This window comes from Schistocerca nitens, chromosome 1 (assembly GCF_023898315.1).
Source record: "Schistocerca nitens isolate TAMUIC-IGC-003100 chromosome 1, iqSchNite1.1, whole genome shotgun sequence".
Classification (NCBI taxonomy): domain Eukaryota; kingdom Metazoa; phylum Arthropoda; class Insecta; order Orthoptera; family Acrididae; genus Schistocerca; species Schistocerca nitens.
This window is the reverse complement of record NC_064614.1, coordinates 530,283,438-530,307,819: the sequence shown is the minus strand read 5'-3', so window position 1 is coordinate 530,307,819 and position 24,382 is coordinate 530,283,438. Positions and strand designations below refer to the sequence as shown.

Below are 24,382 nucleotides of genomic sequence, written 5' to 3'. Positions count from 1 at the left end.
GCTTCACAACCCAGGACATGTGGATCCTCCCCTCCACCACCAGTTGTTCTGAACTGCGCAGACTGGGGCTATCTATACAACAAATCGTCGCTCCCAAAATTGTCCTGGCCTCAACCTATGATATCCTACTCTTCCCACACCCTCTGTCCAACAGTTTCCATCCTCTCTGCCATATCACCTCCTCCCAACTGACTTACTGTGTGCCACTCTCTGCCAATGCACACGCTGGTCTTTTCCCCCTCTCTGCTCCTCTCCTTTTTCACTTCCCCTTTCTCCCCCCCATCCCCCTCTTCTTTCCGTGACAGCCTCCCAATGTTGCGTCCAGCAGTCTTTTACTGCTGCCATCTAGTCCCCACAGGCTCCGGCAGACAGCACTCTCGTCTCCTCACATCCATACACTGTTTGTCCTCCCCTTTCCCTGCACCACTCCAGACTGCCATTTTTGTTCAGTGTGACAGATGCATTTTGGCTGCAGTGATTGGAGATAGCGGTCATGTGTGTGTGTGTGTGTGTGTGAGGTATGCCTGCTTATGTAAATGTAAAGCTTTTGGCTGAAAGCTCAATATGTAACAACCTTTTTGTTGTGCCTGCCTGTAACTCAACATGTCATCTTTACAATGAGTAGCAATCCACCCTTTTCATAACACCGTTGATATTGCAACCCATACTTTCCAGTGTTTGATAAATGATACATGAACAATATTTTCTGTCAAATGAAGCAGGTCAGCTGGTATTCTATACTACTATACAAAGACAAGTCATCATTTAAAGTTGTTACCATTAATTCAGATTTTTCTGCAATACCCTAATTAACATTTTGACAGACAGGTTGCAACTTTTTTAATATAAAGGAATATAAGTACTGGGATAAACACAACAGATACACATAACAGAGACTTTATTCATAAATGGTATATTGTTCTTCACTATTTACAACAGTCTGCCCACACTGGGGTAAATTTTAGACTCAACAACTGTAGAAATCACCTGGTTTTGAGACAAAGACCTCTTCAAGCCATGATTAGAACACATTTTCATCTGGAGTGGCAGTTCCATGAAGATTGTTCAATAGAGAGCAGAAAAGGTGAAAATCTGAGGGCACAATATCATGTAAATAAGGTGGGTGTGGAGTGACTTCCCAACCCAACTCCTATACAATGTGTTTTTGTCAGTCTGGCAGAATATTGGAAGACATTATCATGAAGTAGCATCATTTCATGCAATCTTCCTGGTTGTTGTTCTTGCATTGTGATTGTGAGACATCTCAATTGCTGACAGTAAGTGTTGGCAGCAATGGTTATATCTCGGTGAAGCAACTTGTAATACACCACGTTGTCGCCGTTCCACCAGATGCATAACATTATCTTTAGTGGATGCATGCAGGTCATTGTACAGGGAGTTGTTGCTTTGTTTGAGCTCATCCATTCCTTTCTTTTCCTTTTGTTAGCATAAAGACATCAGTTCTTGTCACCAGTAATGATACAGGATAGGAATGGTCAGTGTTGTTCATAACCCAATTGATGACAAGCCAGCAGAGATGCACATATGGCCACTTGCTGACTTTTGTGATTTTGGCTTATAGCATTTGATGCCCATACAGTTGATTTTTGAACCTTCCCCATACAGGGCGCAAATGTTTCCGGCTTCCTCTGTTGCTGTCAGCCCTCTATTGAATTCAAACAGAAGAATATGTTGGAAATGTTCCAATTTCTCCACTTGGCACTCCATTTACTAGCATCCACAGCTCCACTCACTATCTCCAAATGACAAAATGATAATATGCAAGCAGCAGTGAACTACAAATAAAAAATGAGAATTGATAAATAAACCCATAGCAACCAGAATACCAGCATGCAAAACAGAATTGCTACGAAAATGTGCACCAATCTGATGTATCTATAATAATTTATAAAGAAGTAATGTTGCTACCAAAAGTCACATAAAGTTCTTCACTGATTTAATTCAATATTTCTCATGATACTCTGTGAAACATTTGGACAGACATAGGTTGTACGTATAGTTATCAAAAATCGTGACGTTCTTGGCCAACTTACTTCTGATTTTTACACAGTTCTCTAATAAAAATTCAGGCAGGCAGACATAGTTTATATACTTGCTTATACAACAATGTACAGTTTTTCTTTTAAAATTGACTGCAAAAAAGAAAACACTGTGCTGTGAAAATGTGCAGTTTTGTTTCCTTTCTCGTAGTCAATTTTAAGTTGTGTATAATTTTTAACAAACATTGTATACACCAATATGCACTGTTTTGTTTTCTTCCTTGCAGTCAGTGTTGACAGAAAACAGGGAAGTTGTAATAATACTGAAACTTTCTGGCAGATTAAAACTGTTTGGCGGACTGAAACTTGAACTTGGGACCTTTGCCTTATGCGGGCATGTGCTCTACAGGAAGTTTTATATCAGCACACACTCCACTGCAGAGTGAAAATTTCATTCTGTATTAATGCTTATTGAGTTACATTTGGCATACTACTATGGAATCGGAATAATTTGAAGCTTGGTAATCCTACTGGTTTGCAGATTAAAATTACACAAAATACTGTCATTGAATCTATTATCCTCACAAATCCAAGCAAGCAAGGAAGATTAAGGTTTAATGTCATGTCAACAACATAGTTATTGGAGCACAATCTCTGAATGTTTCAAGAATAAAGAATGAAAAATGGGGAAGGAAATGAGGAAATGACCCTGCACTTTCAAAGGAAACGTCCTGGTAACTGCCAGGAACGATTTAGGAAAATCACAGGAAATCTAAATCGGGATAGCTGGACACAGATTTGAACCATCACCCTCCCAAATGTGAGTCCAGTGTGCTAATTATAGGGCTACATCGTTCACTTCACAGATGCAGCAGGTGGAGAGGTCTCTCATATTCCTTATACCAATGATTCCAATAGAGTTTACCACTCATTTTAAGCAATTTCATTTCCCAATCAAGTTTTCATTGGCAGTAACAATACACAAGACTGAAGGCCAGAGAGAGTGGAAAGAAGAGATGGACAGAATAGGATGGTGGGAAGAAATGGAAATGGAGAGGGGAAAGGAGGAGATGGAGAGATACAGGGAGGAGAAGGAGGTGGACAGAGAGAGTGGAGATTAGGAGAAAGGCAAAGAGAGGTGAAGAGAAAGCGATTAGGATGTATATTCAATGCTCATACATATTTAACATTTGAAAAGCATTGTCTGTTTTGCTAAAGGATATCAGACTCAGTGAACATGTAGTCCACATTAGACAAGACCTGTCATGTTGTTTGGGAACATGTCATTTAGGAAATCCTGTTCCCACTTGTGCCATCACATAGAGTAAACAAAGTTCTCTGTTTTGTCTTCAGTCGAGAAAAGAACTTAGGTCTAACATACCAAGATTACAAACACACTTGCTTCAGTGTAAAGCAACTCCCCCAACTTTTCATTAGGATATGGAAGAAAGAAACATCCAGTTTGGGAGACTGTCATTCACACTGAAACATTTCATGTTGATTTTTTGAGTGTCAGATGTAAACATTATTATTGTTTATTGTTTTTTATGTGAAATATTGATTTGTTGCTCATAATCAGAAGAGTATGCTTCATACAGAAACATTCCATTTGCAAACTTGCTGTGCAAACTACCTGCCCTCCTCTCATGTTTCATGGGACAATGTGTGAAAGATACTCCTACATATTTAACTTTTGGCTTATGTACTCTTGCTCATGCTGTGCTTTTGCATTGTGGGTGGAAACAATTATGATAACTGATAAGCTGTAGAAATAGTATAGAGGTCATTTTTCCTACGACCTGATACTGGTGTGTGGTAGTATCTTACACACAACAAATAGTGCTTGACTTCTAGTTTTTATTTGTCCAGATTCTCCCTTTAAACACATGGAAGGTGCCTCAGTGAATGCACTGAATGAGATGTTCAGTGGGTTAGGACAGTGGGCTCACATTGAGGATAAATAGGACTCAAATTTCCATCCATATACTGCAATATAAGTTTTTAATGTTTTCTGTAAATTACTCACAGAGGATATTTCCTTTGCAAAGGACACAAATAATTTCCTTTCCTGTTGTTTGTCAATGTGAGCTTGTGTGCCTTTTCTAAGTGATCTGATCATTGATGATATATTGAATTCTAATCTACCTTTTTTCCATTCAAGGGATGTAGGAAAAAAGTAAAGGGCTGTAATGAAATTGTATATCAGACATCTTCCCTCTGTAACAACATTACCCATGTACATGGTCTGTGTGCTGCAGGTCATTACTTCAACCAGTGCCCACCTGATTCCAAACCTATGACTGTCATTCCTGCTCACCTTAACCAACTTTACACTTATGAACAAATCTCTAAATACATCCTCCTAATTAAATTTCACCTGGTCCTACCTCAAATACCAAGCCACTTTCCTTGATGTTGACCTCATCCTTACTGGGGGTCGGCTATACAGTTCTGTTCATGTTAAATCTACTGACAAACAGTACTTGTTGTACTTACATTTTGACAGTTGCCATCCTCTTGATGTCAAATGTTCCCTCCCATACAGCTGTGACATTCAGAGCAAACATATTTGTTCAGATGCAAACTCTTTATAGCAATACACAACCATTCTCACCTCAGCCTTCACTGGATGTAATTACCCACCAGCTTAGTTAAAAAGCAGATTTCCCAGGCCATCATATCCCACTCTGGTAATGCTGATTCCTCCAAAAAACAACTTAGAACCACTCCTCAAGTTTTCAAATCTTGTCTGGTACAGTCCTCAACAATCGGTCTTTCCTTCACAATCCGTCTGATAACCAACCCTGACTCAGAGTCCAGGGCAACTTTTCTGTAACTCTCCCCATCTGCTAAACCTAGCCAGTCCATTTCCTTTATCACTCTTCCTTCTCCTTCAACCATTCTGCCAGAAGAAGAAGCCACTGCTCCAAAAACTTGCACATTTCCACAACTTTTATATGTTTTTTGCTACTGCCATCACTTGGTGAGTAGAGTTTTTATCTGTCCAACTATATTAATAATTAAATCATGACTCTCATAGATTAATATCAAGTCTCAGTCTCTGAGAATACTACTTCCATCAAATGTGACTATCCACTGAAATAAGAAAATTACCATCATCGGGATTCATAAAAGGAAAAGTAAGAGAAGAGGTACAGCAGGGATGATTGACAAATAAATCACTGAAAACACGTGCTTGTACTTTATGGTAATATACTAATAATAAAAACAAAACACAAACTTCACAATATATGTATACAGGATGACAATTATTGAACTATGTGAAATAAAATCGTCATAACTTCTGAACAGTTTGTGTTTGGACGTTTGAACCATACGGTTGGCCATAGGATGTGATGGGAATTAGTGCGCGCATGCATGGTTTGGTTTAGCAACAAAGCCGACTTTCATGTGGATGGGTTCATCAATAAGCAAAATTGGCACATGTGTGGAAGCGAGGCTCTGCATTTCGCGATCAAGAAGTCCCTTCACCCTCAACAGGTGCAATGTCCAGTCATGGAAAAATCAGTGCAATATTCCTTAATAGCATGATGACTACTGAACAGTACATGAAGGTTTTGGAAGATGATTTCATCCCCATTATGAAAAGCATCCCTGGTTTCGATAAGATGTGGTTTGAGCAAGATGGAGCTCGACCCCATCAAAGAAGAAGAGTGTTTGATGTCTGGAGGAGCACTTTGGGGACTGCATTCTGGCTCTGTGGTACCCAGAGGCCACTGGCATGGGCATTGGCTGCCATATTCTCAGGTTCAGAACATATGTGACTCCTTTTTGTGGGGCTACATGAAAGAAAATGTGTATAGCAATAACCACACAACCATTGCTGAGCTGAAAACAGCCATTCAGGAGGTTATCGACAATCAACAGCATTGGTGTTCTGGCACTTCAGTTGGTCATGGAGAATGTTGCTGATCGCCTGTGCCACATCCAATGATGGCAGGCATATCAAACATGTCATAACCAGATCCGAGTATCTGTAGTGATGATTACATGTTGAATAAAGTGTGTGCACACCGTAGTAGGTAACTAATTGATGAGAGTTTTCATATAGTTCAATAATTGTCACCCTGCCCTTACATTACCACAAAGAATCCAAATGTAGCTTAGAAAATTATTTGTTAATGCCTCTTTAATTAAAATAATTAAAAATTAATTCATACTTTTTCACTGTGATGCTACAATCTATTGCGACATTCTGAACTTTATCTTCAAGCCAGATCTTTTCTACAAAGGGACAGTTTTTAGTTTTGCTTCCTTTCCAACTGGCAGACTCATGTTGCCTTCTGCTAATCACCTCCATTTTGTTAGTAAACAAACAGAAAGCTAGTAATACAGTATTTACCGAAAATCAGCAGTAATTGCGCACTACAAAAACTACTCAAAATTACTAACAAATGTTATTAGAAAAACATGGAACAAGCACTTTATGTCTGAAATCAGTAATTGCAACAACAGATTTAATGCTGTATGGAATGTAGTGAAATGAGACGCAGCGCAGCGTAACAACTTGCAGAACAGGATAACATCTCTATCAATTTAAATAGAAAGGCAGTAAATGATTGGTCACATATGGCAGATATGTTTAATAATCACTTCTTAAATGTTGTAGAAAATTATGGGACAAACATTTCAGGAGAAAATTCAAAGAAGTATTTTGAACAAGCAACTTCCACAAAATTCTGTCGTAAGGATGTTACACCCACTTCTTCTTCAAAAATTAATTACATATTCTGTGAAAAAATAAAAGCTCATCTGGAACTGATGGTGTTTCCGACAAAATACAAGACTTGTTACTATATAATAAGCACAGTTTTTCTGAAATATGTATTCCATCGCTAACTCAGGGAATTTTTCCAGAGAGACTGAAATATGGCATTGTTAAACCCCTGCATAAGGAATGTGATATGAAAGATATCAATAACTACTGACCCATTTCACTACTGACATCATTTTCCAAAAATTTTGATAAAATATTTTTTTTATAGTAGTATCCCATGTGACCAACATTAAGATCCTAAGTAAATCACAGTTTGGATTTCAAAAGAATTACTCATCTCAGATTGCTATTTACACATTCACTCACCAAATTCAACAAGCACTATATAACAGAATACTGCCAGTTGATATTTTTGTGGCCTGTGTAAGGTATCTGACTGTGTGGATCACCACATTCTCCTGGATAAATTGTGGTTTATGGAACCATTGAACAATAAGTAAAAAAAGAAAATTATACCTAATAATTCAACCAATGTAAACAGGGGAGATTCTTCTGACTGGAGATAAATCACTTATAGGGTTCCGCAAAGCCCCACTGTTGTTTCTCATGCATGTAAACAACCTTCCAGCTAAGACCATCAAACAGAATTAGTTCTTTTTGCTGATGATGCAACTATTGAAACCATTCCAAATGTACAGTTTCTCCATCAGCAGATGGTAGGCAGTGAGCAGCATGAAGCTCATCAGGTGAAGGCCATCATCACGAGTACATCTTTAGCTAGTTCATAGACTGAGGTGGTACACTAGATTCACTACAGTATCCCAATCATGGAATTGAGTGCTGTTATTGTGAATGCCATCAATCCCGGTGATCAATTCCTGATGAGAGTGGGAGTATTTAAAGGGAGAACAGAATGGATCGTAAATAACTGTCTTAAAAGTATTATTGCATGGTTTTCTGCATACTGTCCCTCTAAAATTCAAAAAGACAAAACATGTTCACTTCTGCACATCTGGAGGTGCTACTCCAGTGAAAAGTGTAACACATGGTGAGGGAATAATAACTATGTTAACTTTTAGGTGTCCCTATTTTGATGACAATTTAAACTGGAAAAGACACATTTTGGAACTCCTCAAACAACTTAGTTCATGCACATTTGCACTTTGTTTCTGATTGCAAAAACAACCCAAGTCACATTGTCATAATTCTAAGAAATGTAAAAAAACTATATAATTACTAAATTTATATAAATATATAATTACTACATGGATAGTTAGAACAAGGTGAAACTTAAACTGAAGATTAAGTTGCACTGAACAAGTTTATTGTTAATATTTCACATCAACCTGCTATGCTGTTTGTAGCGTAAAAGATATTTTCGGGCTGCGGATTTAAGTTGTTTTTGCAATCCATGCTATGTTGATAAAAAATTTTTAAGAAGTACAAACACAAATTAGTTAATTTTATTTTGAAAACAGTACATTATTCTTATGTTTCTCGCAGCACTGCAATACAACATGTTTGATTGTGTTTACAAATTAATACTGTCCACAGAAGGAGAAACATACAATAGAACAAAATAGTGTTCAATGTCTACAGTACAGTAGGCCTATCTATGTTTCTTGCACATCTGCAGTAGGCCAAGTTAGTATTTCATTTCAGAAGGATGATACACTTTCAGTGTCAGGAACAAACCATACACATTTTTTATTGTATCACTTTTCATCTGGCAGTTGTGATTTCTTCCTGTGACCAAGTTTCCAGGTGAAGTTGTTGGTATGAAGCTCGTTAATGGTTTCCATTGCTTCCACAACTCCTTGCATTGATGATTTATAATGGTAATGATGAAAGTTTGAAATATTTAGTGGTGTGTTGTTTGTCACCCCTTGGAATATCTTGTCCCACTGTCACAATAGAAAAGCAAGTCATCTTATGAATTGGTCGCCACCACTTCTTAAAATCTGCTGTTTCATTTCCATCCACCAAGTGTACAATGAAATTACAGTTTTCTGTTATTGTAAGCTCTATTACTTATTGGATTGTGTACATTCTCTCTACTTTCTTCTTGAAGCTCTTTTTATTACCCCAAATATTCCATCACATGATACTAATGAGTGACTGAGGATAGGGTAAAAGTGTTCTATCATTTAAAACCAGTTTAACTCCAAGAGAGCTAACTGCAGGTGAATCATTATGCTGTGTTTGTTCTGTCCTGGGCAGTTACTGCTAAACATTAGTAATTTTTCCACATCTGGGGCTACATTTTCATTGATGTAGCTTAATAGAAAAGTACAGACTTCACTGGGTCCTTTTTCACATTCCCTTCATGATGGAGATAAAAAAAACAGATGACCTTCTTTGTAGATTATGTATGCAAAATACTGAAATAATCAACTGGCACAAGTAGAACAGTTCTTGCACAGAGATGTGAGGAAGTTGAACATTTAGCTTGTGATCAAAATATAAAGCAGTAGTTCCAGGATCAGTTTCTGATTGTCTATTCTCATTCTGTATATCATCATAAAAGTTCGAAGATCTTTGGATATGGACAATTGTCTACAGTACTGCTGCTCGCTTTGTGAGCTCGCTAAGTGTTTTGACTTAATCATTGACTTCAACTTTTTACAACAGCAGCAAATGTCCTTTAGATCTTCCAAAAGCAAATTAAAAGTTTTCACAAAAACCTTATTATAGTACTGATGTTTCACCGGCAAGTTAGGATGCTTACCAATAAAAATGGTGTTTCTTTTCTTTCTTTCTTTCTTTCTTTCTTTCTTTTTTTTCCAGATAGCTTGCAGTGAAGGTAGTGTGGCTGCCATAATGACTTTGATGGAAAATGGTCTAATGTGATCTGAAATGTTGACAATTTCCTCTTGTGGCATGGGATTAACACTCTTAGATAAACCCCTTCCATATTTCGGTCTCTGCCAATTAGACAACAGTTCACAAATCCGTTTCTCTCTCTCATCAGATACTGCATAAATACTGAAATGAAATGCTGTGTGGCTAGGGCCTCCTGTCAGGTAGACCGGTCGCCTGTTGCTCAGTCCTTGTAGGAAAAGGTCCTGATCAGTCTTCCATTCCGTGTTCAGAAAATGTGTTAAAGCAAGAGTTCTGTTGTTTTCTGCAACAATACTCAGACAGCCTCTTTGACTCTTGCAGTCTTCTCCTGTCATATTTTTCAGAACTGCTTTGCCTCTATAGTACACATGTTCCTCTCCATGAATTTTAGCTTTCTTCATAATATTTTTCAGTATTCTGATGAATGTTTCACTCTTTTCTTTGCATAACTGTTGGTATAAACCTCTTTCTCCATTTTCATAAGAATATCAATCTCAATAATACCAGTTTGTTCTGTGCAGTTGTACCACACTTTACTGTAGTGCCAATAGTTGAGAAGAAAAATAACCAAAGTCCCAGACTTGGGGCATTTCTGTGCCCCATTCAAACTTCCTACATCTGTTTTCATGGCAGGAAACAATGACTATGGTTCCAGAATGAGATTTTCACTCTGCAGCAGAGTGTGCGCTGATATGAAACTTCCTGGCAGATTAAAACTGTCTACCAGACCGAGACTCGAACTCGGGACCTTTGCCTTTTGCGGGCAAGTGCTCTACCAACTGAGCTACCCAAGCACCCCCCGTCCTCACAGCTTTACTTTTGCCAGTACCTCATCATCTACCTTCCAAACTTTACAGAAGCTCTCCTTTGAATCATGCAGAAGTAGCACCCGTGAAAGAAAGGATATTGCCGAGATGTGGCTTAGCCACAGCCTGGGGGATGTTTCCAGAATGAGATTTTCACTCTGCAGTGGAGTGTGCGCTGATATGAAACTTCCTGGCAGATTAAAACTGTGTGCTGGACCGAGACTCGAACTCGGGACCTTTGCCTTTCGTGGGTAGTGCTCTCATCCTGGAAACATCCCCCAGGCTGTGGCTAAGCCATGTCTCTGCAATATCCTTTCTTTCAGGAGTGCTAGTTCTGCAAGGTTCGCAGGAGAGCTTCTGTAAAGTTTGGAAGGTAAGAGATGAGGTACTGGCAGAAGTAAAGCTGTGAGGACGGGGCGTGAGTCGTGCTTGGGTAGCTCAGTTGGTGGAGCACTTGCCCGCGAAAGGCAAAGGTCCCGAGTTCGAGTCTCAGTCCAGCACACAGTTTTAATCTGCCAGGAAGTTTCAATGACTATGGTTGTTTTTGTGCACAGTCTGGAGCAGCTACTTGCAGTGTATGGATTTCTGCCTGTAACTCAATTTTCACCAAAAGTGGACTTGGCAGGTTCTTGAAATCAGTGATTTGATAATGTTCCGGTGTGAGTAAAAATTGAGAAGGGAAGTGTTCATTGCTCAAATATGTGCTCTAAGAATAATATGTGGTGCTCACCTATGGCCATCTTGTAATATATGATGAAAGAGTTACAGATTTTGACCACTACTGCACAGTATATTTGTTCTCTCATGAAGTTTGTTTTAAATAATCCACTATAGTTCAAAAAGAAAATGATGTATGTAATAACAATACGAGAAGGAAAAAAAAATCATTAATTACACCACAAGTAATGAAATGTTTTGGGCTATTATACAATGTTCAAATAGATTTCACGTATAACCCAACATTTTGTCCCAGCCTACGGAGGATATTTTCAAGGAGGATTGTAGCTTCTTTGAATGTCTGATTCACACCCTGGTTCACTACCGACTGCAGCAAAATGTTGTTTATGCATGCTTCCATGCAGTTGTGTGACGTCACATGTTTTGAATACTCGAGCACAATTGGCCATTGGCAGTTGCTGTCAACTTTTGTTTCATCACCCCATGATGGATGACTGGTATACACCTTCTTCAGCACTGTAATTCAGATGTCATTCAATTTCACACCTTACTCCATCCTATTAGTGTTTCTGGAGTGTTTTACAGTGTCTGTGGGAATGACCAGCAACAAACTGTCCATTCGCATGAATGGACACAGGCAGACAGTGTTTGTTGGTAATGAGGATCACCCTGTGGCTAAACATGCCTTGGTGCACAGCCAGCACATCTTGGCACAGTGTTACACCATCCGGGTTATCTGGATACTTCCCACTAACACCAACCTATCCGAACTCCAGAGATGGGAACTTGCTCTTCAATATATCCTCTCTTCCCGTTATCCACCAGGTCTCAATCTCCGCTAATTTCAAGTTGCCGCCACACATACCTCACCTGTCATTCAACATCATCTTTGCCTCTGCACTTCTGCCTCGACTGACACCTCTGCCCAAACTCTTTGTCTTTAAATATGTCTGCTTGTGTCTGTATATGTGTGGATGGATATGTGTGTGTGCGCGCGCGAGTGTATACCCGTCCTTTTTTCCCCCTAAGGTAAGTCTTTCCGCTCCCGGGATTGGAATGACTCCTTACCCTCTCCCTTAAAACCCACATCCTTTCGTCTTTCCCTCTTTCCTGATGAAGCAACTGTGGGTTGCAAAAGCTTGAAATTTGTGTGTGTGTTTGTGTGTTTTTTATTGTGTCTATCTGCCAGCACTTTCTCGTTTGGTAAGTCACAGCATCTTTTTTAGTATATTTTTCCCATGTGGAATGTTTCTTTCTATTATATTCAATATATAATGTTTGGAAGACAGCACAGTTAAATTTGAAAACAAACTGAAAAAGTTTCTCTTTGTCAACTCCTTCTATTCCATAGAAGAATTTCTAATTTTGTAATGTGTGTATTTACATATGAATGTGTGATGTGAATGCAAAATAACTCATTTCACATCATTATGATTAAGCACACAAATGATCCACCAAACATGAAACTAACTGACACAAGAACATATATGAGATAACAAGTATTTAACATATTGCCAGCACAGGCAGATGGCATGTATCTGGGTGGTTCAGGTACACCATATGAAAATGACTCGGAGAAAAAGCATTTTATACAATAGAATAATTCAAAATGTGCCCTAAAGAGGATCTTAAATATTAATGATGTTTCATGTATATATATTTGTGTGTGTGTGTAATGAATATATCTTGTGCTGTATGACAGACACTGACAGTTCTATGTGGAAATCTAGAATAAATCATACTGGTCACAAGTTACTGACTCATACTGGTTACAAGTTACTGACATGAGGTGTAACTCGTATTATGTAGTGAGATTAGAGCACATATCTTGTGTAGTGATGACATCATAAAACACTTTTGCGTAAGCAGCTACACATAAATGTAAAGATTTGCTGTGAGAACAAGTTAGGATCACTGTGGACATGATGTAATTTGCACTAGCTATAGTGTACCAAAGAGCCCTACTATTGCACCTTATCTACATGCCATATAAGGTATATTATGCAATGTTTTCACACAGTGTGAATTTTCAGTGTCACCAGGAGCTCATTATGTGAACAAATCTGCTGTAAGCCAACCTACAACCATACTGTGACGATTTTAATTATAAATTTGTGTTGTAATAAAGTTGTTGGGGTCTGACATTTTAACATTCAGTCTAATACATTCTTTTTTTTCCCCCTCTTATGGATCTCCAAGAGGTGCTGAAGGAAGACAGGTCTGTCAATAAGTACGATTTTTCGTAGCATGTTGTTCTTAGCAGTTTGTGCATGAGTAAATTTGTTCCTACTTTTGCTGTTTGTGGCTGCTTAAAGATTATTGTTTCAGGAAAAATGGACTTTGAGATGGTTTAAAGTAAAGAATGAGGCAATTTAGTATTGTTTAGAATAAATAGTGGATGTGAGCCATAATTAAGTTGAATGATTATCTATTACTGTTAGTATGATTAATATTACAGTAGCATTATGTTTTATTTATTTGAGTGACTGGTGATTATTTATTATTGCTGGTGTGTTTAATATCAGTAGTGTGGTTCATTATTGTTCTCACATCTCTACATGCTGTTGGCTATTAGTGCTGTGCTCTTATTTAATAGATGTCACAATTAAACTTATGACATACGCATGTATAGTGTTGAAGTATTCTGTTGTTATCTTACTACATCTACATCTACATACATACTCTGCAATCCACCTTACGGTGCATGGTGAAGGGTACCTCATACCACAACTAGAATCTTCTCTCCCTGTTCCACTCCCAAACAGAACGAGGGAAAAATGACTGCCTATATGCCTCTGTACGAGCCCTAATCTCTCTCATCTTATCTTTGTGGTCTTTCCCCGAAATGTAAGTTGGCGGCAGTAAAATTGTACTGCAGTCAGCCTCAAATGCTGGTTCTCTAAATTTCCTCAGTAGCGATTCACGAAAAGAACGCCTCCTTTCCTCTAGAGACTCCTACCTGAGTTCCTGAAGCATTTCCGTAACACTCGCGTGATGATCAAACCTACCAGTAACAAATCTAGCAGCCCGCCTCTGAATTGCTTCTATGTCCTCCCTCAATCTGACCTGATAGGAATCCCAAACACTCAAGCAGTACTCAAGAATAGGTCGCACCAGCATTCCATAAGCGCTCTCCTTTACAGATGAACCACATCTTCCCAAAATTCTACCAATGAACCGAAGATGACCATCTGCCTTCCCCACAACTGCCATTACATGCTTGTCCCACTTCATATCGCTCTGCAATGTTACACCCAAATATTTAATCGACGTGACTGTGTCAAGTGCTACACTACTAATGGAGTATTCAAACATTACGGGATTCTTTTTCCTATTCATTCTCATTAATTCACATTTATCTATATTTAGAGTTAGCTGCCATTCTTTACACCAATCACAAATCCTGTCCAAGTAATCTTGTATCCTCCTACAGTCACTCAACGGCGACACCTTCCCGTACACCACAGAATCATCAGTAAACAGCTGCACATTGCTATCCACCCTATCCAAAAGATCATTTATGTAGATAGAAAACAACAGAGGACCTACCACACTTCCCTGGGGCACTCCAGATGATACCCTCACCTCCGATGAACACTCACTCCTACTTTATAGGAGCAGTCAGACAAAACATGGGGGAAAGATATAAGATTAAAGTGTTGTATTATTATTATTACTCTTTAAGCATTTCTTCAGTCCTGAAAGCAAATGGAACAGTATATGGACTGGCCGTAACTGTAATTAAATGAGCCAATACTTCACTACGGAAATAACAGAGAATAGTTTGAATACTGTTGACTGTGCACTGTCTGCTGTTATGAAAAATGATGTTGATGCCCTTCTTTAGAAGGATGTTTGTTGGCTCTGCTGACCTGCTGCAAGTATTCCAGTGAATTCCTTGACACCTATGTTCATAAGAAAGCTGTGGTGCATTTATGAAAAGGCATGTCGTTTGACTCTTCTTATCATTTTTGAACTTGTATGGTCATCTGCTTGTTGTCTTTAGAGACAATAGTGATGATAAGTATTCTCAATGCCTATGAGGATAATAACAAGATACTATCATCATCAATTCGTAGCTATTATGTGCAGACTTACAGCTCACTTTACCAGCTATCCAGCTGTATCACACTACTCCATCAGTCCACCAGACAATAAATACTTTGTTCTTGCAAATGCCTTGAAGCATGAGCAATAATGAAATTATAACAGCAAGATTCTGGTGATGAAAGCATTTAGACACTAAACATAATAGACAGCTTCTTATTTAAAATATATATTTTAGTGTAGGGATAGTTCCAGCCATAAGAAACTGAAGATAAACACCTTCACTTTTCTTTCCTCGGAGTTTTCATAGGACATTGTCACTTGTCAGAAAACTGTGTTCTATTATTATAACAGCTGGAATTTTTCGTTAATGTTGGAAGAATATTAAACTAGTTTGAACATCAAAATGCATTTAATCTTCCAACAATTTTGTAGATATATTTAATATCATTGGCTGATTTACATCTGAGAGGCACCCACGAGCTCTGTGGCATTAAATATAGGGTGACACAGAATAACGGGAATATTTGAAATGAGTAGTGGCAGCTATGGGCAGGTTGCAGCACTGCAGTTTCATGACAGTTAGTGAGTAAATTGTCCACAATTTCAGTAATCATGGATCTGTGTAACAGACAACAGCATGCGTTAGCCAAAAAAACGTTTTATAAAAACAATGATAGTTTGGTAGCATCACAGAGGGAGTTTCGATAATTTAATTTAGGACATCATGATGCTGTTCTGTCGAAACACATGATAAAATGTTGGATTAAAAGCTTTCAAGAGACTGGATCTACCCTCAAGAAGAAATGAACAGGACGAGCAAGAAATGTGTGTTGTCCAGCGGACATTGATGTTGTATGTGGGTCTGTCTTATGGAATACATGGCATTCAATTCGTAAGCAAGCAGCAGTGGTTGGAATGTCCCAGGAGAGTGTTTGCAGAATTCTTCATCTTGGTTTAAAATTTCATCCATACAAACTACAGATGGTGCAGCAATTGAAAGACAACAATTACCAGTTATGATTAGGATTCTGTCAACAAATAATAACAAAAATAAACAATGACGATGAATTTCTAAACAAGTTATGGATGTCAGATGAGGCACATTTTCATCTCACAGATTATGTTAATAAACAGAAGTACCATTACTGGTCAAACATAAATCATAACAAAGTTCATGAGTGCCCTTTACACGATAGTAAAGTGACAGTATGGTGTGGTGCTTCACCACATGGGATTATCAGACTGTATTTTTTCACAAGTGAACAGGGAAACACAATAACTGTCAATGCTGATCTTTACGTGGAGATGTTACAAACTTTCCTTACACCTGCATGGAACAACTTTCTGTATGTTCAAGAAGCCTGATTTCAACAGGATGGAGCGACATCACACACTGCACGGCAGTCAATGACATATGCATGAGAATTGTTTGGCAACAGTGTGACCTCGTGATTCAGTAACATTCCCTGGTCACCTAGATCGCCATATTTATCCTTTTGTGATTTTTTTCTTGTGGGGCCACCTCAAGAGCAAAGTATATACAACTCAACCAAGAACCCTGGATGAGTTAAAACAGAGAATTTGGGACGTATTTCATAGTATCCCAGCTGAGATGTTGCAGCAGTCAATGAGAAATTTTGACAGCAGATTTTACAAATGTATTTGTACAGGAGTACGCGATCTAAAGGACATAATTTAAAAAAAAAAAAAAAATTATAAATGCCATCAAGGTTTCGTAAATGAAAAAGTTGTAGATTTCAGTTACTATGAATGCAATTTCTTTACTTCACCACTTCTATTTTTCTATGTCACCCTGTATAATTTCCTCCAAAGCCTAGTGACCAATGCAAGACAAGCATTGGAGTATGTTGCATATTGACTTGACAATGCCTGGTCATGGTTTTCTAGTTCCATGCCAGTACTAGTCAATATAAAATTGTTGCCTCTGAACTGGACCCAAGCGCCCAAGTGAATGAGACAGGAACTGCAATGGAGGTTAGCAAAGCAAAATCTGAAATGCTTTACTCCATTTTCAAATGTTCCTTTACAAAGGAAAGCACAGGAGTATTGCCCCAATTTAATCCTTGTACCAATGAAAAGATGAATGAAATGAGTATTAATGTTAGTGGTGTTGAGAACCAGCTGAAATCATTAAAATTTAACAAAGCTCCAAGGCTCGATGGAATCCCTATCAGATTCTATACTGGCTTTGCAGCTGAGTTAGCCCCTCTTCTAACTATATTCTACCATAGATACCTCAAACAAAAAGCCATGCCCAGTTCTCAGAAAAAACCACTGGTCACACCTATCTACAAGAAGGGTCGTAGAAGTGATTACGAAACTACCATCCAAAATCCTTGACATTGATTTGTTTTACAATCTTGAGCTCAAACATAATGAGGCATCTTGAACAGAATGACCTCCTCAATGCCAACCATCATGGATTCCAAAAATATCAGTCATGTGAAACTCAACTTGAACTTTTCTCACATGAGATATTAAAAGCTTTGGATCAAGGCAATCAGGTAGTTGCAGTATTTCTTGATTTCTGAGAAACAATTGATTCAGTACCACACCTACACATCAAAAGTATGATCATATGTGGTATCTAGTGAAATTTTTGATTGGATTGAGGACTTTATTAGGGAGGAAGGAGCATGTTATCTTGGATGGAGAGTCATTATCAGCTGTAGAAATAACTTCAGGTGTGCCCCAGGGAAGCATGTTGAGACCCTTGCTGTTCATGTTATATGTGACAACCTTGCAGACAATGTTAATAAAAACCTCAGACTTTTTACAGATGATGCAATTATCTATAATGAAGTGTTGTCAGAAAGAAGATGTATAAATATTCAGTCAGATCTCGATAAGATTTCAAAGTGGTGCAAAGATTGGCAGCTTGCTGTAAATGTTCAGGAATGCAAAAAAAAAAAAAAAAAAGCCGACCCATATAAATATCTGGGTGTAACACTTTGTAGGGATATGAAGTGGAGTGATCACATAGGCTCAGTTGTGGGTACAGCAGGTGGTAGACTTTTCAGGAAGTGCAATCGGTCTACAAAGGAGATTGCTTACATATCTCTTGTGTGACTGGTTCTAGAATATTGTTCAAGTGTGTGGGACCTGTACCAAATATGATTAAAAGGGGATACTGAATGTATACAGAGAAAGGCAGTTAGGATAGTCACAGGTTTGTTTGATCCATGGTAGAGTATCAGAGAGATACTGAAGAATTTAGACTGGCAGAGTCTTGAAGATAGATGTAAACTATCCTGATAAAGTCTATTAACAATGTTTCAAGAACCAGCTTTAAATGTTGATTCTGGGAATGTACTACACTCCCCTACCTATTGCTCACATAGGGATCGTGAGGATAAGATTAGAATAACTGCTGCATGTACCGGGGCTTTCAAACTGTAGTAACCAAACCAACTGCGGGAACGCCTTGGGCTGTGGATCGGAGCCGCCAGGCGGGGAAGCCGCCGGCGGTGGAGCACGCACCACCGGGTAAACACAAGGACGAGTCGGACAACAGACCAATGACAACCAACCATGACCGACTATGACCGACACAAGAAGGAAGAGAGAAACAACGGAGGTTTGTAGAAACCACAACACCAAACACCAACAGTAAATCCACTCGGAACCAGAGCCAGGCAAAAGTCAACAACGAGCAACGACAAGAACGCAGTACTGCCGAGATAGAAACTCAATCCAGAGCGAGTACCAGACTGGCTGGACTAGGGCAGAGCAGGTCCCTATATATGAAACTGGAGGGAGCGGCTATTGGCTGCTGTCTGCACGTGGCGTAGCGGTGGCGCCCTCGCTGCGCGAGAGCCGCTGCGCGGAATAGCCGCCACGGACACGGAGCCCTCTATGGGCTGGCCACGTCCATTTGTTCTGGCGCGTGTTTGACTTCCGCGGTGTGAGGTACTAGACAATCAATCAGTGTGGTTTGCAGAATATAGGTGTAGATGTAGAACTGTTTCTACGGTTTATATACATTAGTACTTGATCCTGTCAGTCACATGTTTTGTAAATCTGCTTATGTATTACAATAAGAATCGTTTTACTTGAAGCAGTTGGTGTGAATTGATAAAAGTCACATGTACTGAATATTAAATGATTGTGACTGGAAATATTCTTTTTTTAGCACATTTCAAACATCATTACAGAGCAGTTTTATCAATCTTTGATATTAAATGCATTTTGGGGGTGAATTTTGCTGATGATTGTGTTACAGTATTGTCCACAAATAGAAGTAAATCTCATCTTTTAGAGTGTATCATTCTTTTTGAGTCATAGATAGCACAGTATTGTTAAACTTGTAACAGATATTAGCAAAACACAATCAGTATTGCTATTTGCTCAATGGTCCTTTTCATTAAAGATTGGATCAAAAATTACTTTTAAGGGATTGCTCAGATTGGCATCATTATGTAGCCAGGTTTTTTAATGCCTATTTTATTAGTCGATAGCTTCTTATAGAAATAATGATGTTCAACACATATATGACTGCACTGCAGGGAATATTGCAGTATTTCTTGGAAAATGTTCTTATGAACATTTGACTGCTAGAACATGTTCAGCATGATAGAGACATTTTTTTATTGCATGTACAGTCCAAAATAATCAGGAGCAAAGTTGTTAAGGAAATATGTTGATGTGAATCAAATGTTCAGTCTCCAGATGATGTGGTTTAACACAACATAATCACTAGAATACTTGACTCCTCAAATAGGGATGTATGGAGAAACTATGAGAGCTTGATGAAGTCAAAGTAAGATCTGCTTTAAACAAATAACTGTAATACTAGAAGTTATTCAGCAAGCACTTGTGAAGTTCTTTTGAGTACATGTATTAGATTATGACTTTCAGCTATAATCTTTGGAAATATTGTGGTTGTCTGCACCCTCCAATGAGATCATTAATATACTATGAAACAATGCAGTAAGTAGCTGGAACAAGAAACAAAATTAAAGCAGTCCTACAGTCTCACAAGCAGTGTCACAGGATACACGTGCACTCTGAATATTTAAACATCTGAGAAATGCAAAGAAACAAAAATATTTTTAAGAGAGAAAAAATATATGTGATTTGTCAAAGAAATTTCCTCAAAAGAAATGTGGCAGGCAAAAGAGAAAAGTGAAGCTAATTATAAATGACAGAATGCACCAGAGACAAAAAGATATCCAAGTGGTAAAGCAATTTACCAAGTCCCAGGTTTTTATGCTACAACTTATATTCTGCTACAAATTACTGTATTTTTTAGAGCAAAATACTGATCATTGGTGATGCATGAAGTGTTATGCAGTGCATGGATGTTTCCTCCTATTTACAGCATGTAGCCAATCATGGTACTGTAACGCCACCCAAATGTGAAGAAATGGAATAGTGCAAGAGTGCCATAGGATGAACTGCAGGATATTTCAAAGATGAAATGCACATGACATTGAACAGGGCAGTTCAGTAATTTTCTTATTTACAGTGCAGTGGTTCTTGCTTTATGGATGTGGACAAGACCATTGTATTGCTGATAAAAAAAAGGGTTGTAAAGCATGCTATTGTTTAATATGTTTTCATTAACATCTGTACTTATTTAACCATTCATCAAAGCTACTGGTGTATTCTGTACAAGAAGAACAGATTCACACCATTAGCTACTGCTGCCTTGTTGCACTGCCCAGGTAAAAACAGTAACAACCATATGAGTCCAATCAAAAAATTTCAGAACTTTGTCCACAAATTTTTTCTGTGCTTACCTTTAACTTACTGTGCATGGTCTCCTTCAAAACACTCTCCTCCACAATTGATACACTTCTCCCAATGCCGTTTCCACTTGCGAAACCAGTCTTGGTACACCTCTTGTTGGATTGTGTGAGGTGCCATCTGCAAATTTTCTTCTATCTTACCTGTCATTGTAAATCTTCATCCTTTCAATGGGGTTTTCAACTGTGGAAATTAAAAACAGTCCACAGGGGCCAATTTTGGAGAATATGGACGATGAGGCAGCACAGTGATTACGTTTCTGTGCATTAGTCATGCACCAACAAAGATGAATGTGCAGGTGCATTATTGTGATGCAGTAGCCATGAACTGTCTCATCTCATTTCAGGCCATTCTCACATTTTCTAACAGTCGTTGCAACACATCCCGATAGTATCATTGATTAACAGTTTGTCCCTGTGGCATGAAGTCATGATGAACTAATCCTTCAAAGTCAAACAAAACTATCAGCATGGCTTTGACATTTGACCTGACGTGATGAGCTTATTTTGGTCTTATAGAACCTTTCCCGAACCATTGTGGAGATTTAACCTTGGTCTCAATGTCATAACTGTTGACAGTTATGATTCTCTTAAGGAACATCGTCCCATTTGCACGATCCAAAAACTCATCACAGATTGCAAGATCTTTCTGGTCTTGACTCATGAGCTGTGGGGTGAACTTGGTGGCAACATGATACATTCCAGCTTGCTGTGTCAGGAATTCATGACACAATTCAGCTGTAATGCTACATTTTTCTGCAACCCCTCGGACACCCAGTCTTCGATTGGCATGCACAATTTTGTTGACGTTTCTGACATGAGCATGACTGGTAGACACTGAAGGGCGTCCTGAATGAGGGTCATTTTTAACATCCATCTGGCCATATTTAAACTGTGTGAACCATTCAAAACAGCGAGTACGGCTTAAGCACTCATCACTGTAGGCTTCCTGCATTATTTGGTGTGTCTCTGTAAAGGTTTTCTTGAGTTTCATGCAAAATTTATTGCAGACTTGTTGCTCCTGTAACTTTGTTGTCTCAAAATTTGCAAACTGTGTGACATATGTTCTACTCATTACAGCACTGAACAATAACTGATAGACATTAAACACAGAAGTGTGCAGAGATGCCAACCGCATTTTGCTCCAATATACCATTGGTGCGAAATTACAAATATTCCGGAATTTTTTGAACAGACCTCGCACACCACATTCAAACTTGTCCATCTGAATGTCACATTACAATACTGGAATTCTGGGCTGGAACAGTAAGTAAAATAGAGGAAAGGCAATCACTCACCTTTAGCGGACTGATGTGTGGCACACAGACACACATAACAGTACACTATTAACTAGCTTTTGAGATCTGACTTTTCTTCTGGATGAAAGTACACACATTCACGTACGTAACTACAGACACCCAAATGCACACTACTGTCACTGCAGCAACACTGTTTTCTATTGCTGCTGTGGTTGTGTGCGTTTGGATGATTGTCGGCGTTTGGGTGTCTGCGTGGTAGTGTGTGTGAAAGTGTTTACTTTAAGCCAGAAGAAAAGCCAGAAGTCAAAAGCTAGTTAATACTATGTTCTGTTATGTTTATCTGTGTGCCACATATCAGTCTGCTAAAGGTATGTGAATGTCACATTATATACTAAGACTCATCACTGCAATAAAAATCGTACTCTGGTGCCATAGATTGCTGATGGCATTATTTACACCATTCAAAGTAAATCTGCACATTCAGTCCAGTGAAAAATTGGTTTCCGGGCAGCAGCCTAACCATGAAAATCTAATTTTATCACTGTTTCATGGACTGCTCTCTCTCTGACTTCTGTACTTGAGCTTCTGTGAAGTCCACTGGTAGCTGATAAAGATATCTACCAATTTGTTCGTGAATTGTGTTTCAGAGTGATCAGTATCAGTTAATTTTTCTGGTCCAACAAGAAATGATTGGGTTTAGTATTTGCATGAGTTTTCCACTTCACAATAATATTCATAATAATGCACCTAGGTGGAGGTAACTCTGAGCATTCTCTCAGAAAGAGTTCATGACCTCATTTTCCCTTCAGTTGTGTCCAGTTTGAGTTTAATCATTTTCCTTCTTTGATTTTTTGTGTCAGAAAATGCATTATGGCATTATGTGATGTCACATGAATGGTCTTCAGTGGCATGTATGTAGCATTCAGACACAATAGGTTGTGGTACAAGTAGTCTACTAGTAATATAGAACATGTCAATTGAAATAATACAGTGAATTGTTAAGAAGATGAATTATTACTTTTAAATAACTCATTGTGCTCTATAATGCTGGTGGTGGTTGCATGATGATAGGACATACACATATTTTGTAGTATATTATGAGAAAATATATGGGTTCTTTTGCATTCCCTTCAGTTACAGATCATTAATGTATCTAAATTGTATAATTAAATAACTGACAAGAAATTTCCTTAGAAAAATAGCAATTAGTCCACCATAATGCAACACTGATATGTTGTTAGTTTAACAAACTTTTTCATATCATTGGTTACCCTCAACAAATTGCAACATTTTTCAGGTTGACCGTCGCCGAATGCCACCACCAAAGGCAGCACCATTGAAGAAACGTCGCTCTCGACACGGTGCCGCTGACTTTACTGGTAGCTACAGCACACCAAGTACACCTCCAAGTCAGTCTCGCACTGCAAACAGTGAGCCAGGGCAGGATTCAGACTCTGACTCGGCATGTGGCTTCGGCAATAATTGGCAAGGCACTGTTTGATGAATGTGTTGTGAATTTCATCCATGAGAGACTGTCTAGTGTTGGCTTGCTTGTTTTTGTGCCGCTTCAGTCCCAAAGTATTTTTAAAACATTTTAGTATTGTGAAACCAGTTTCTATAATATTGATGTAGTGGTATTCAGTTTGATGTATTGCTTTCTTTCCTTTAAGTTTTTTTTATATTTATTATAAAATTCTGAGTATTATTTTTGTATTTTTACAGATATGTTGTATGTTTGATAAAAGCTGTTATCAACCTACAGTATTTTTACTTTTGTACAATAGTTTCTGTGTTATCAGATTTGCTTCATCTCTTTGTAAAATTGTCCTAAATTCAGCATTAAAGTCAATTTAATGTCAATGTAAATCGTTTTACTGCAGTGCTATAATTTAGTCTTAGAAGTAATTGTCTCTACAAGTTGTTTTCTTTGTGATATATTGTCCTGAAGTAAACTTGTTCTCGTCAGCGTTCAATTCTAGTTTTTAGAAACACGTAGGAAAGATAGAAAAGAAAATAAACTGTTCAGTTCTTTTCGCATTCATGGTAATTAATAATTAGAATTTATTTTTATATGAGAAATGTTTTACATTGCTCAATGATTTAGTTGATGCCCATGTGAATCTCAATAATTGTACTGTGTAGAGTATGACTGATGGTTTACTGTAGAAATTAATGTAACATTGTGAATTAAATAAACAACTTACAGTTCAGAATTTTATTTTAATATACATATGTACTGAAA

General features: G+C 38.2%; 1 protein-coding gene and 1 non-coding gene across 2 annotated transcripts in view; one reads left to right on the top strand and one right to left on the bottom strand.

Moving 5' to 3' along the window:
• Positions 1–24,000, top strand: part of LOC126253564 (ankyrin repeat domain-containing protein SOWAHA-like) — a 49,054-nt gene extending 25,054 nt beyond the window's left edge. The window contains exon 6 of the mRNA XM_049954982.1: positions 23,438–24,000. Within this exon, the coding sequence (XP_049810939.1) occupies positions 23,438–23,641 (204 nt within the window). The 3' untranslated portion in view covers positions 23,642–24,000. The remainder of the gene's footprint in view (positions 1–23,437) is intronic.
• On the bottom strand, positions 10,300–10,374 carry Trnal-caa (transfer RNA leucine (anticodon CAA)). Its single transcript has one exon. It is a non-coding gene; the product is annotated as a tRNA-Leu (tRNA).
• Positions 24,001–24,382: the final 382 nt, after the last annotated feature.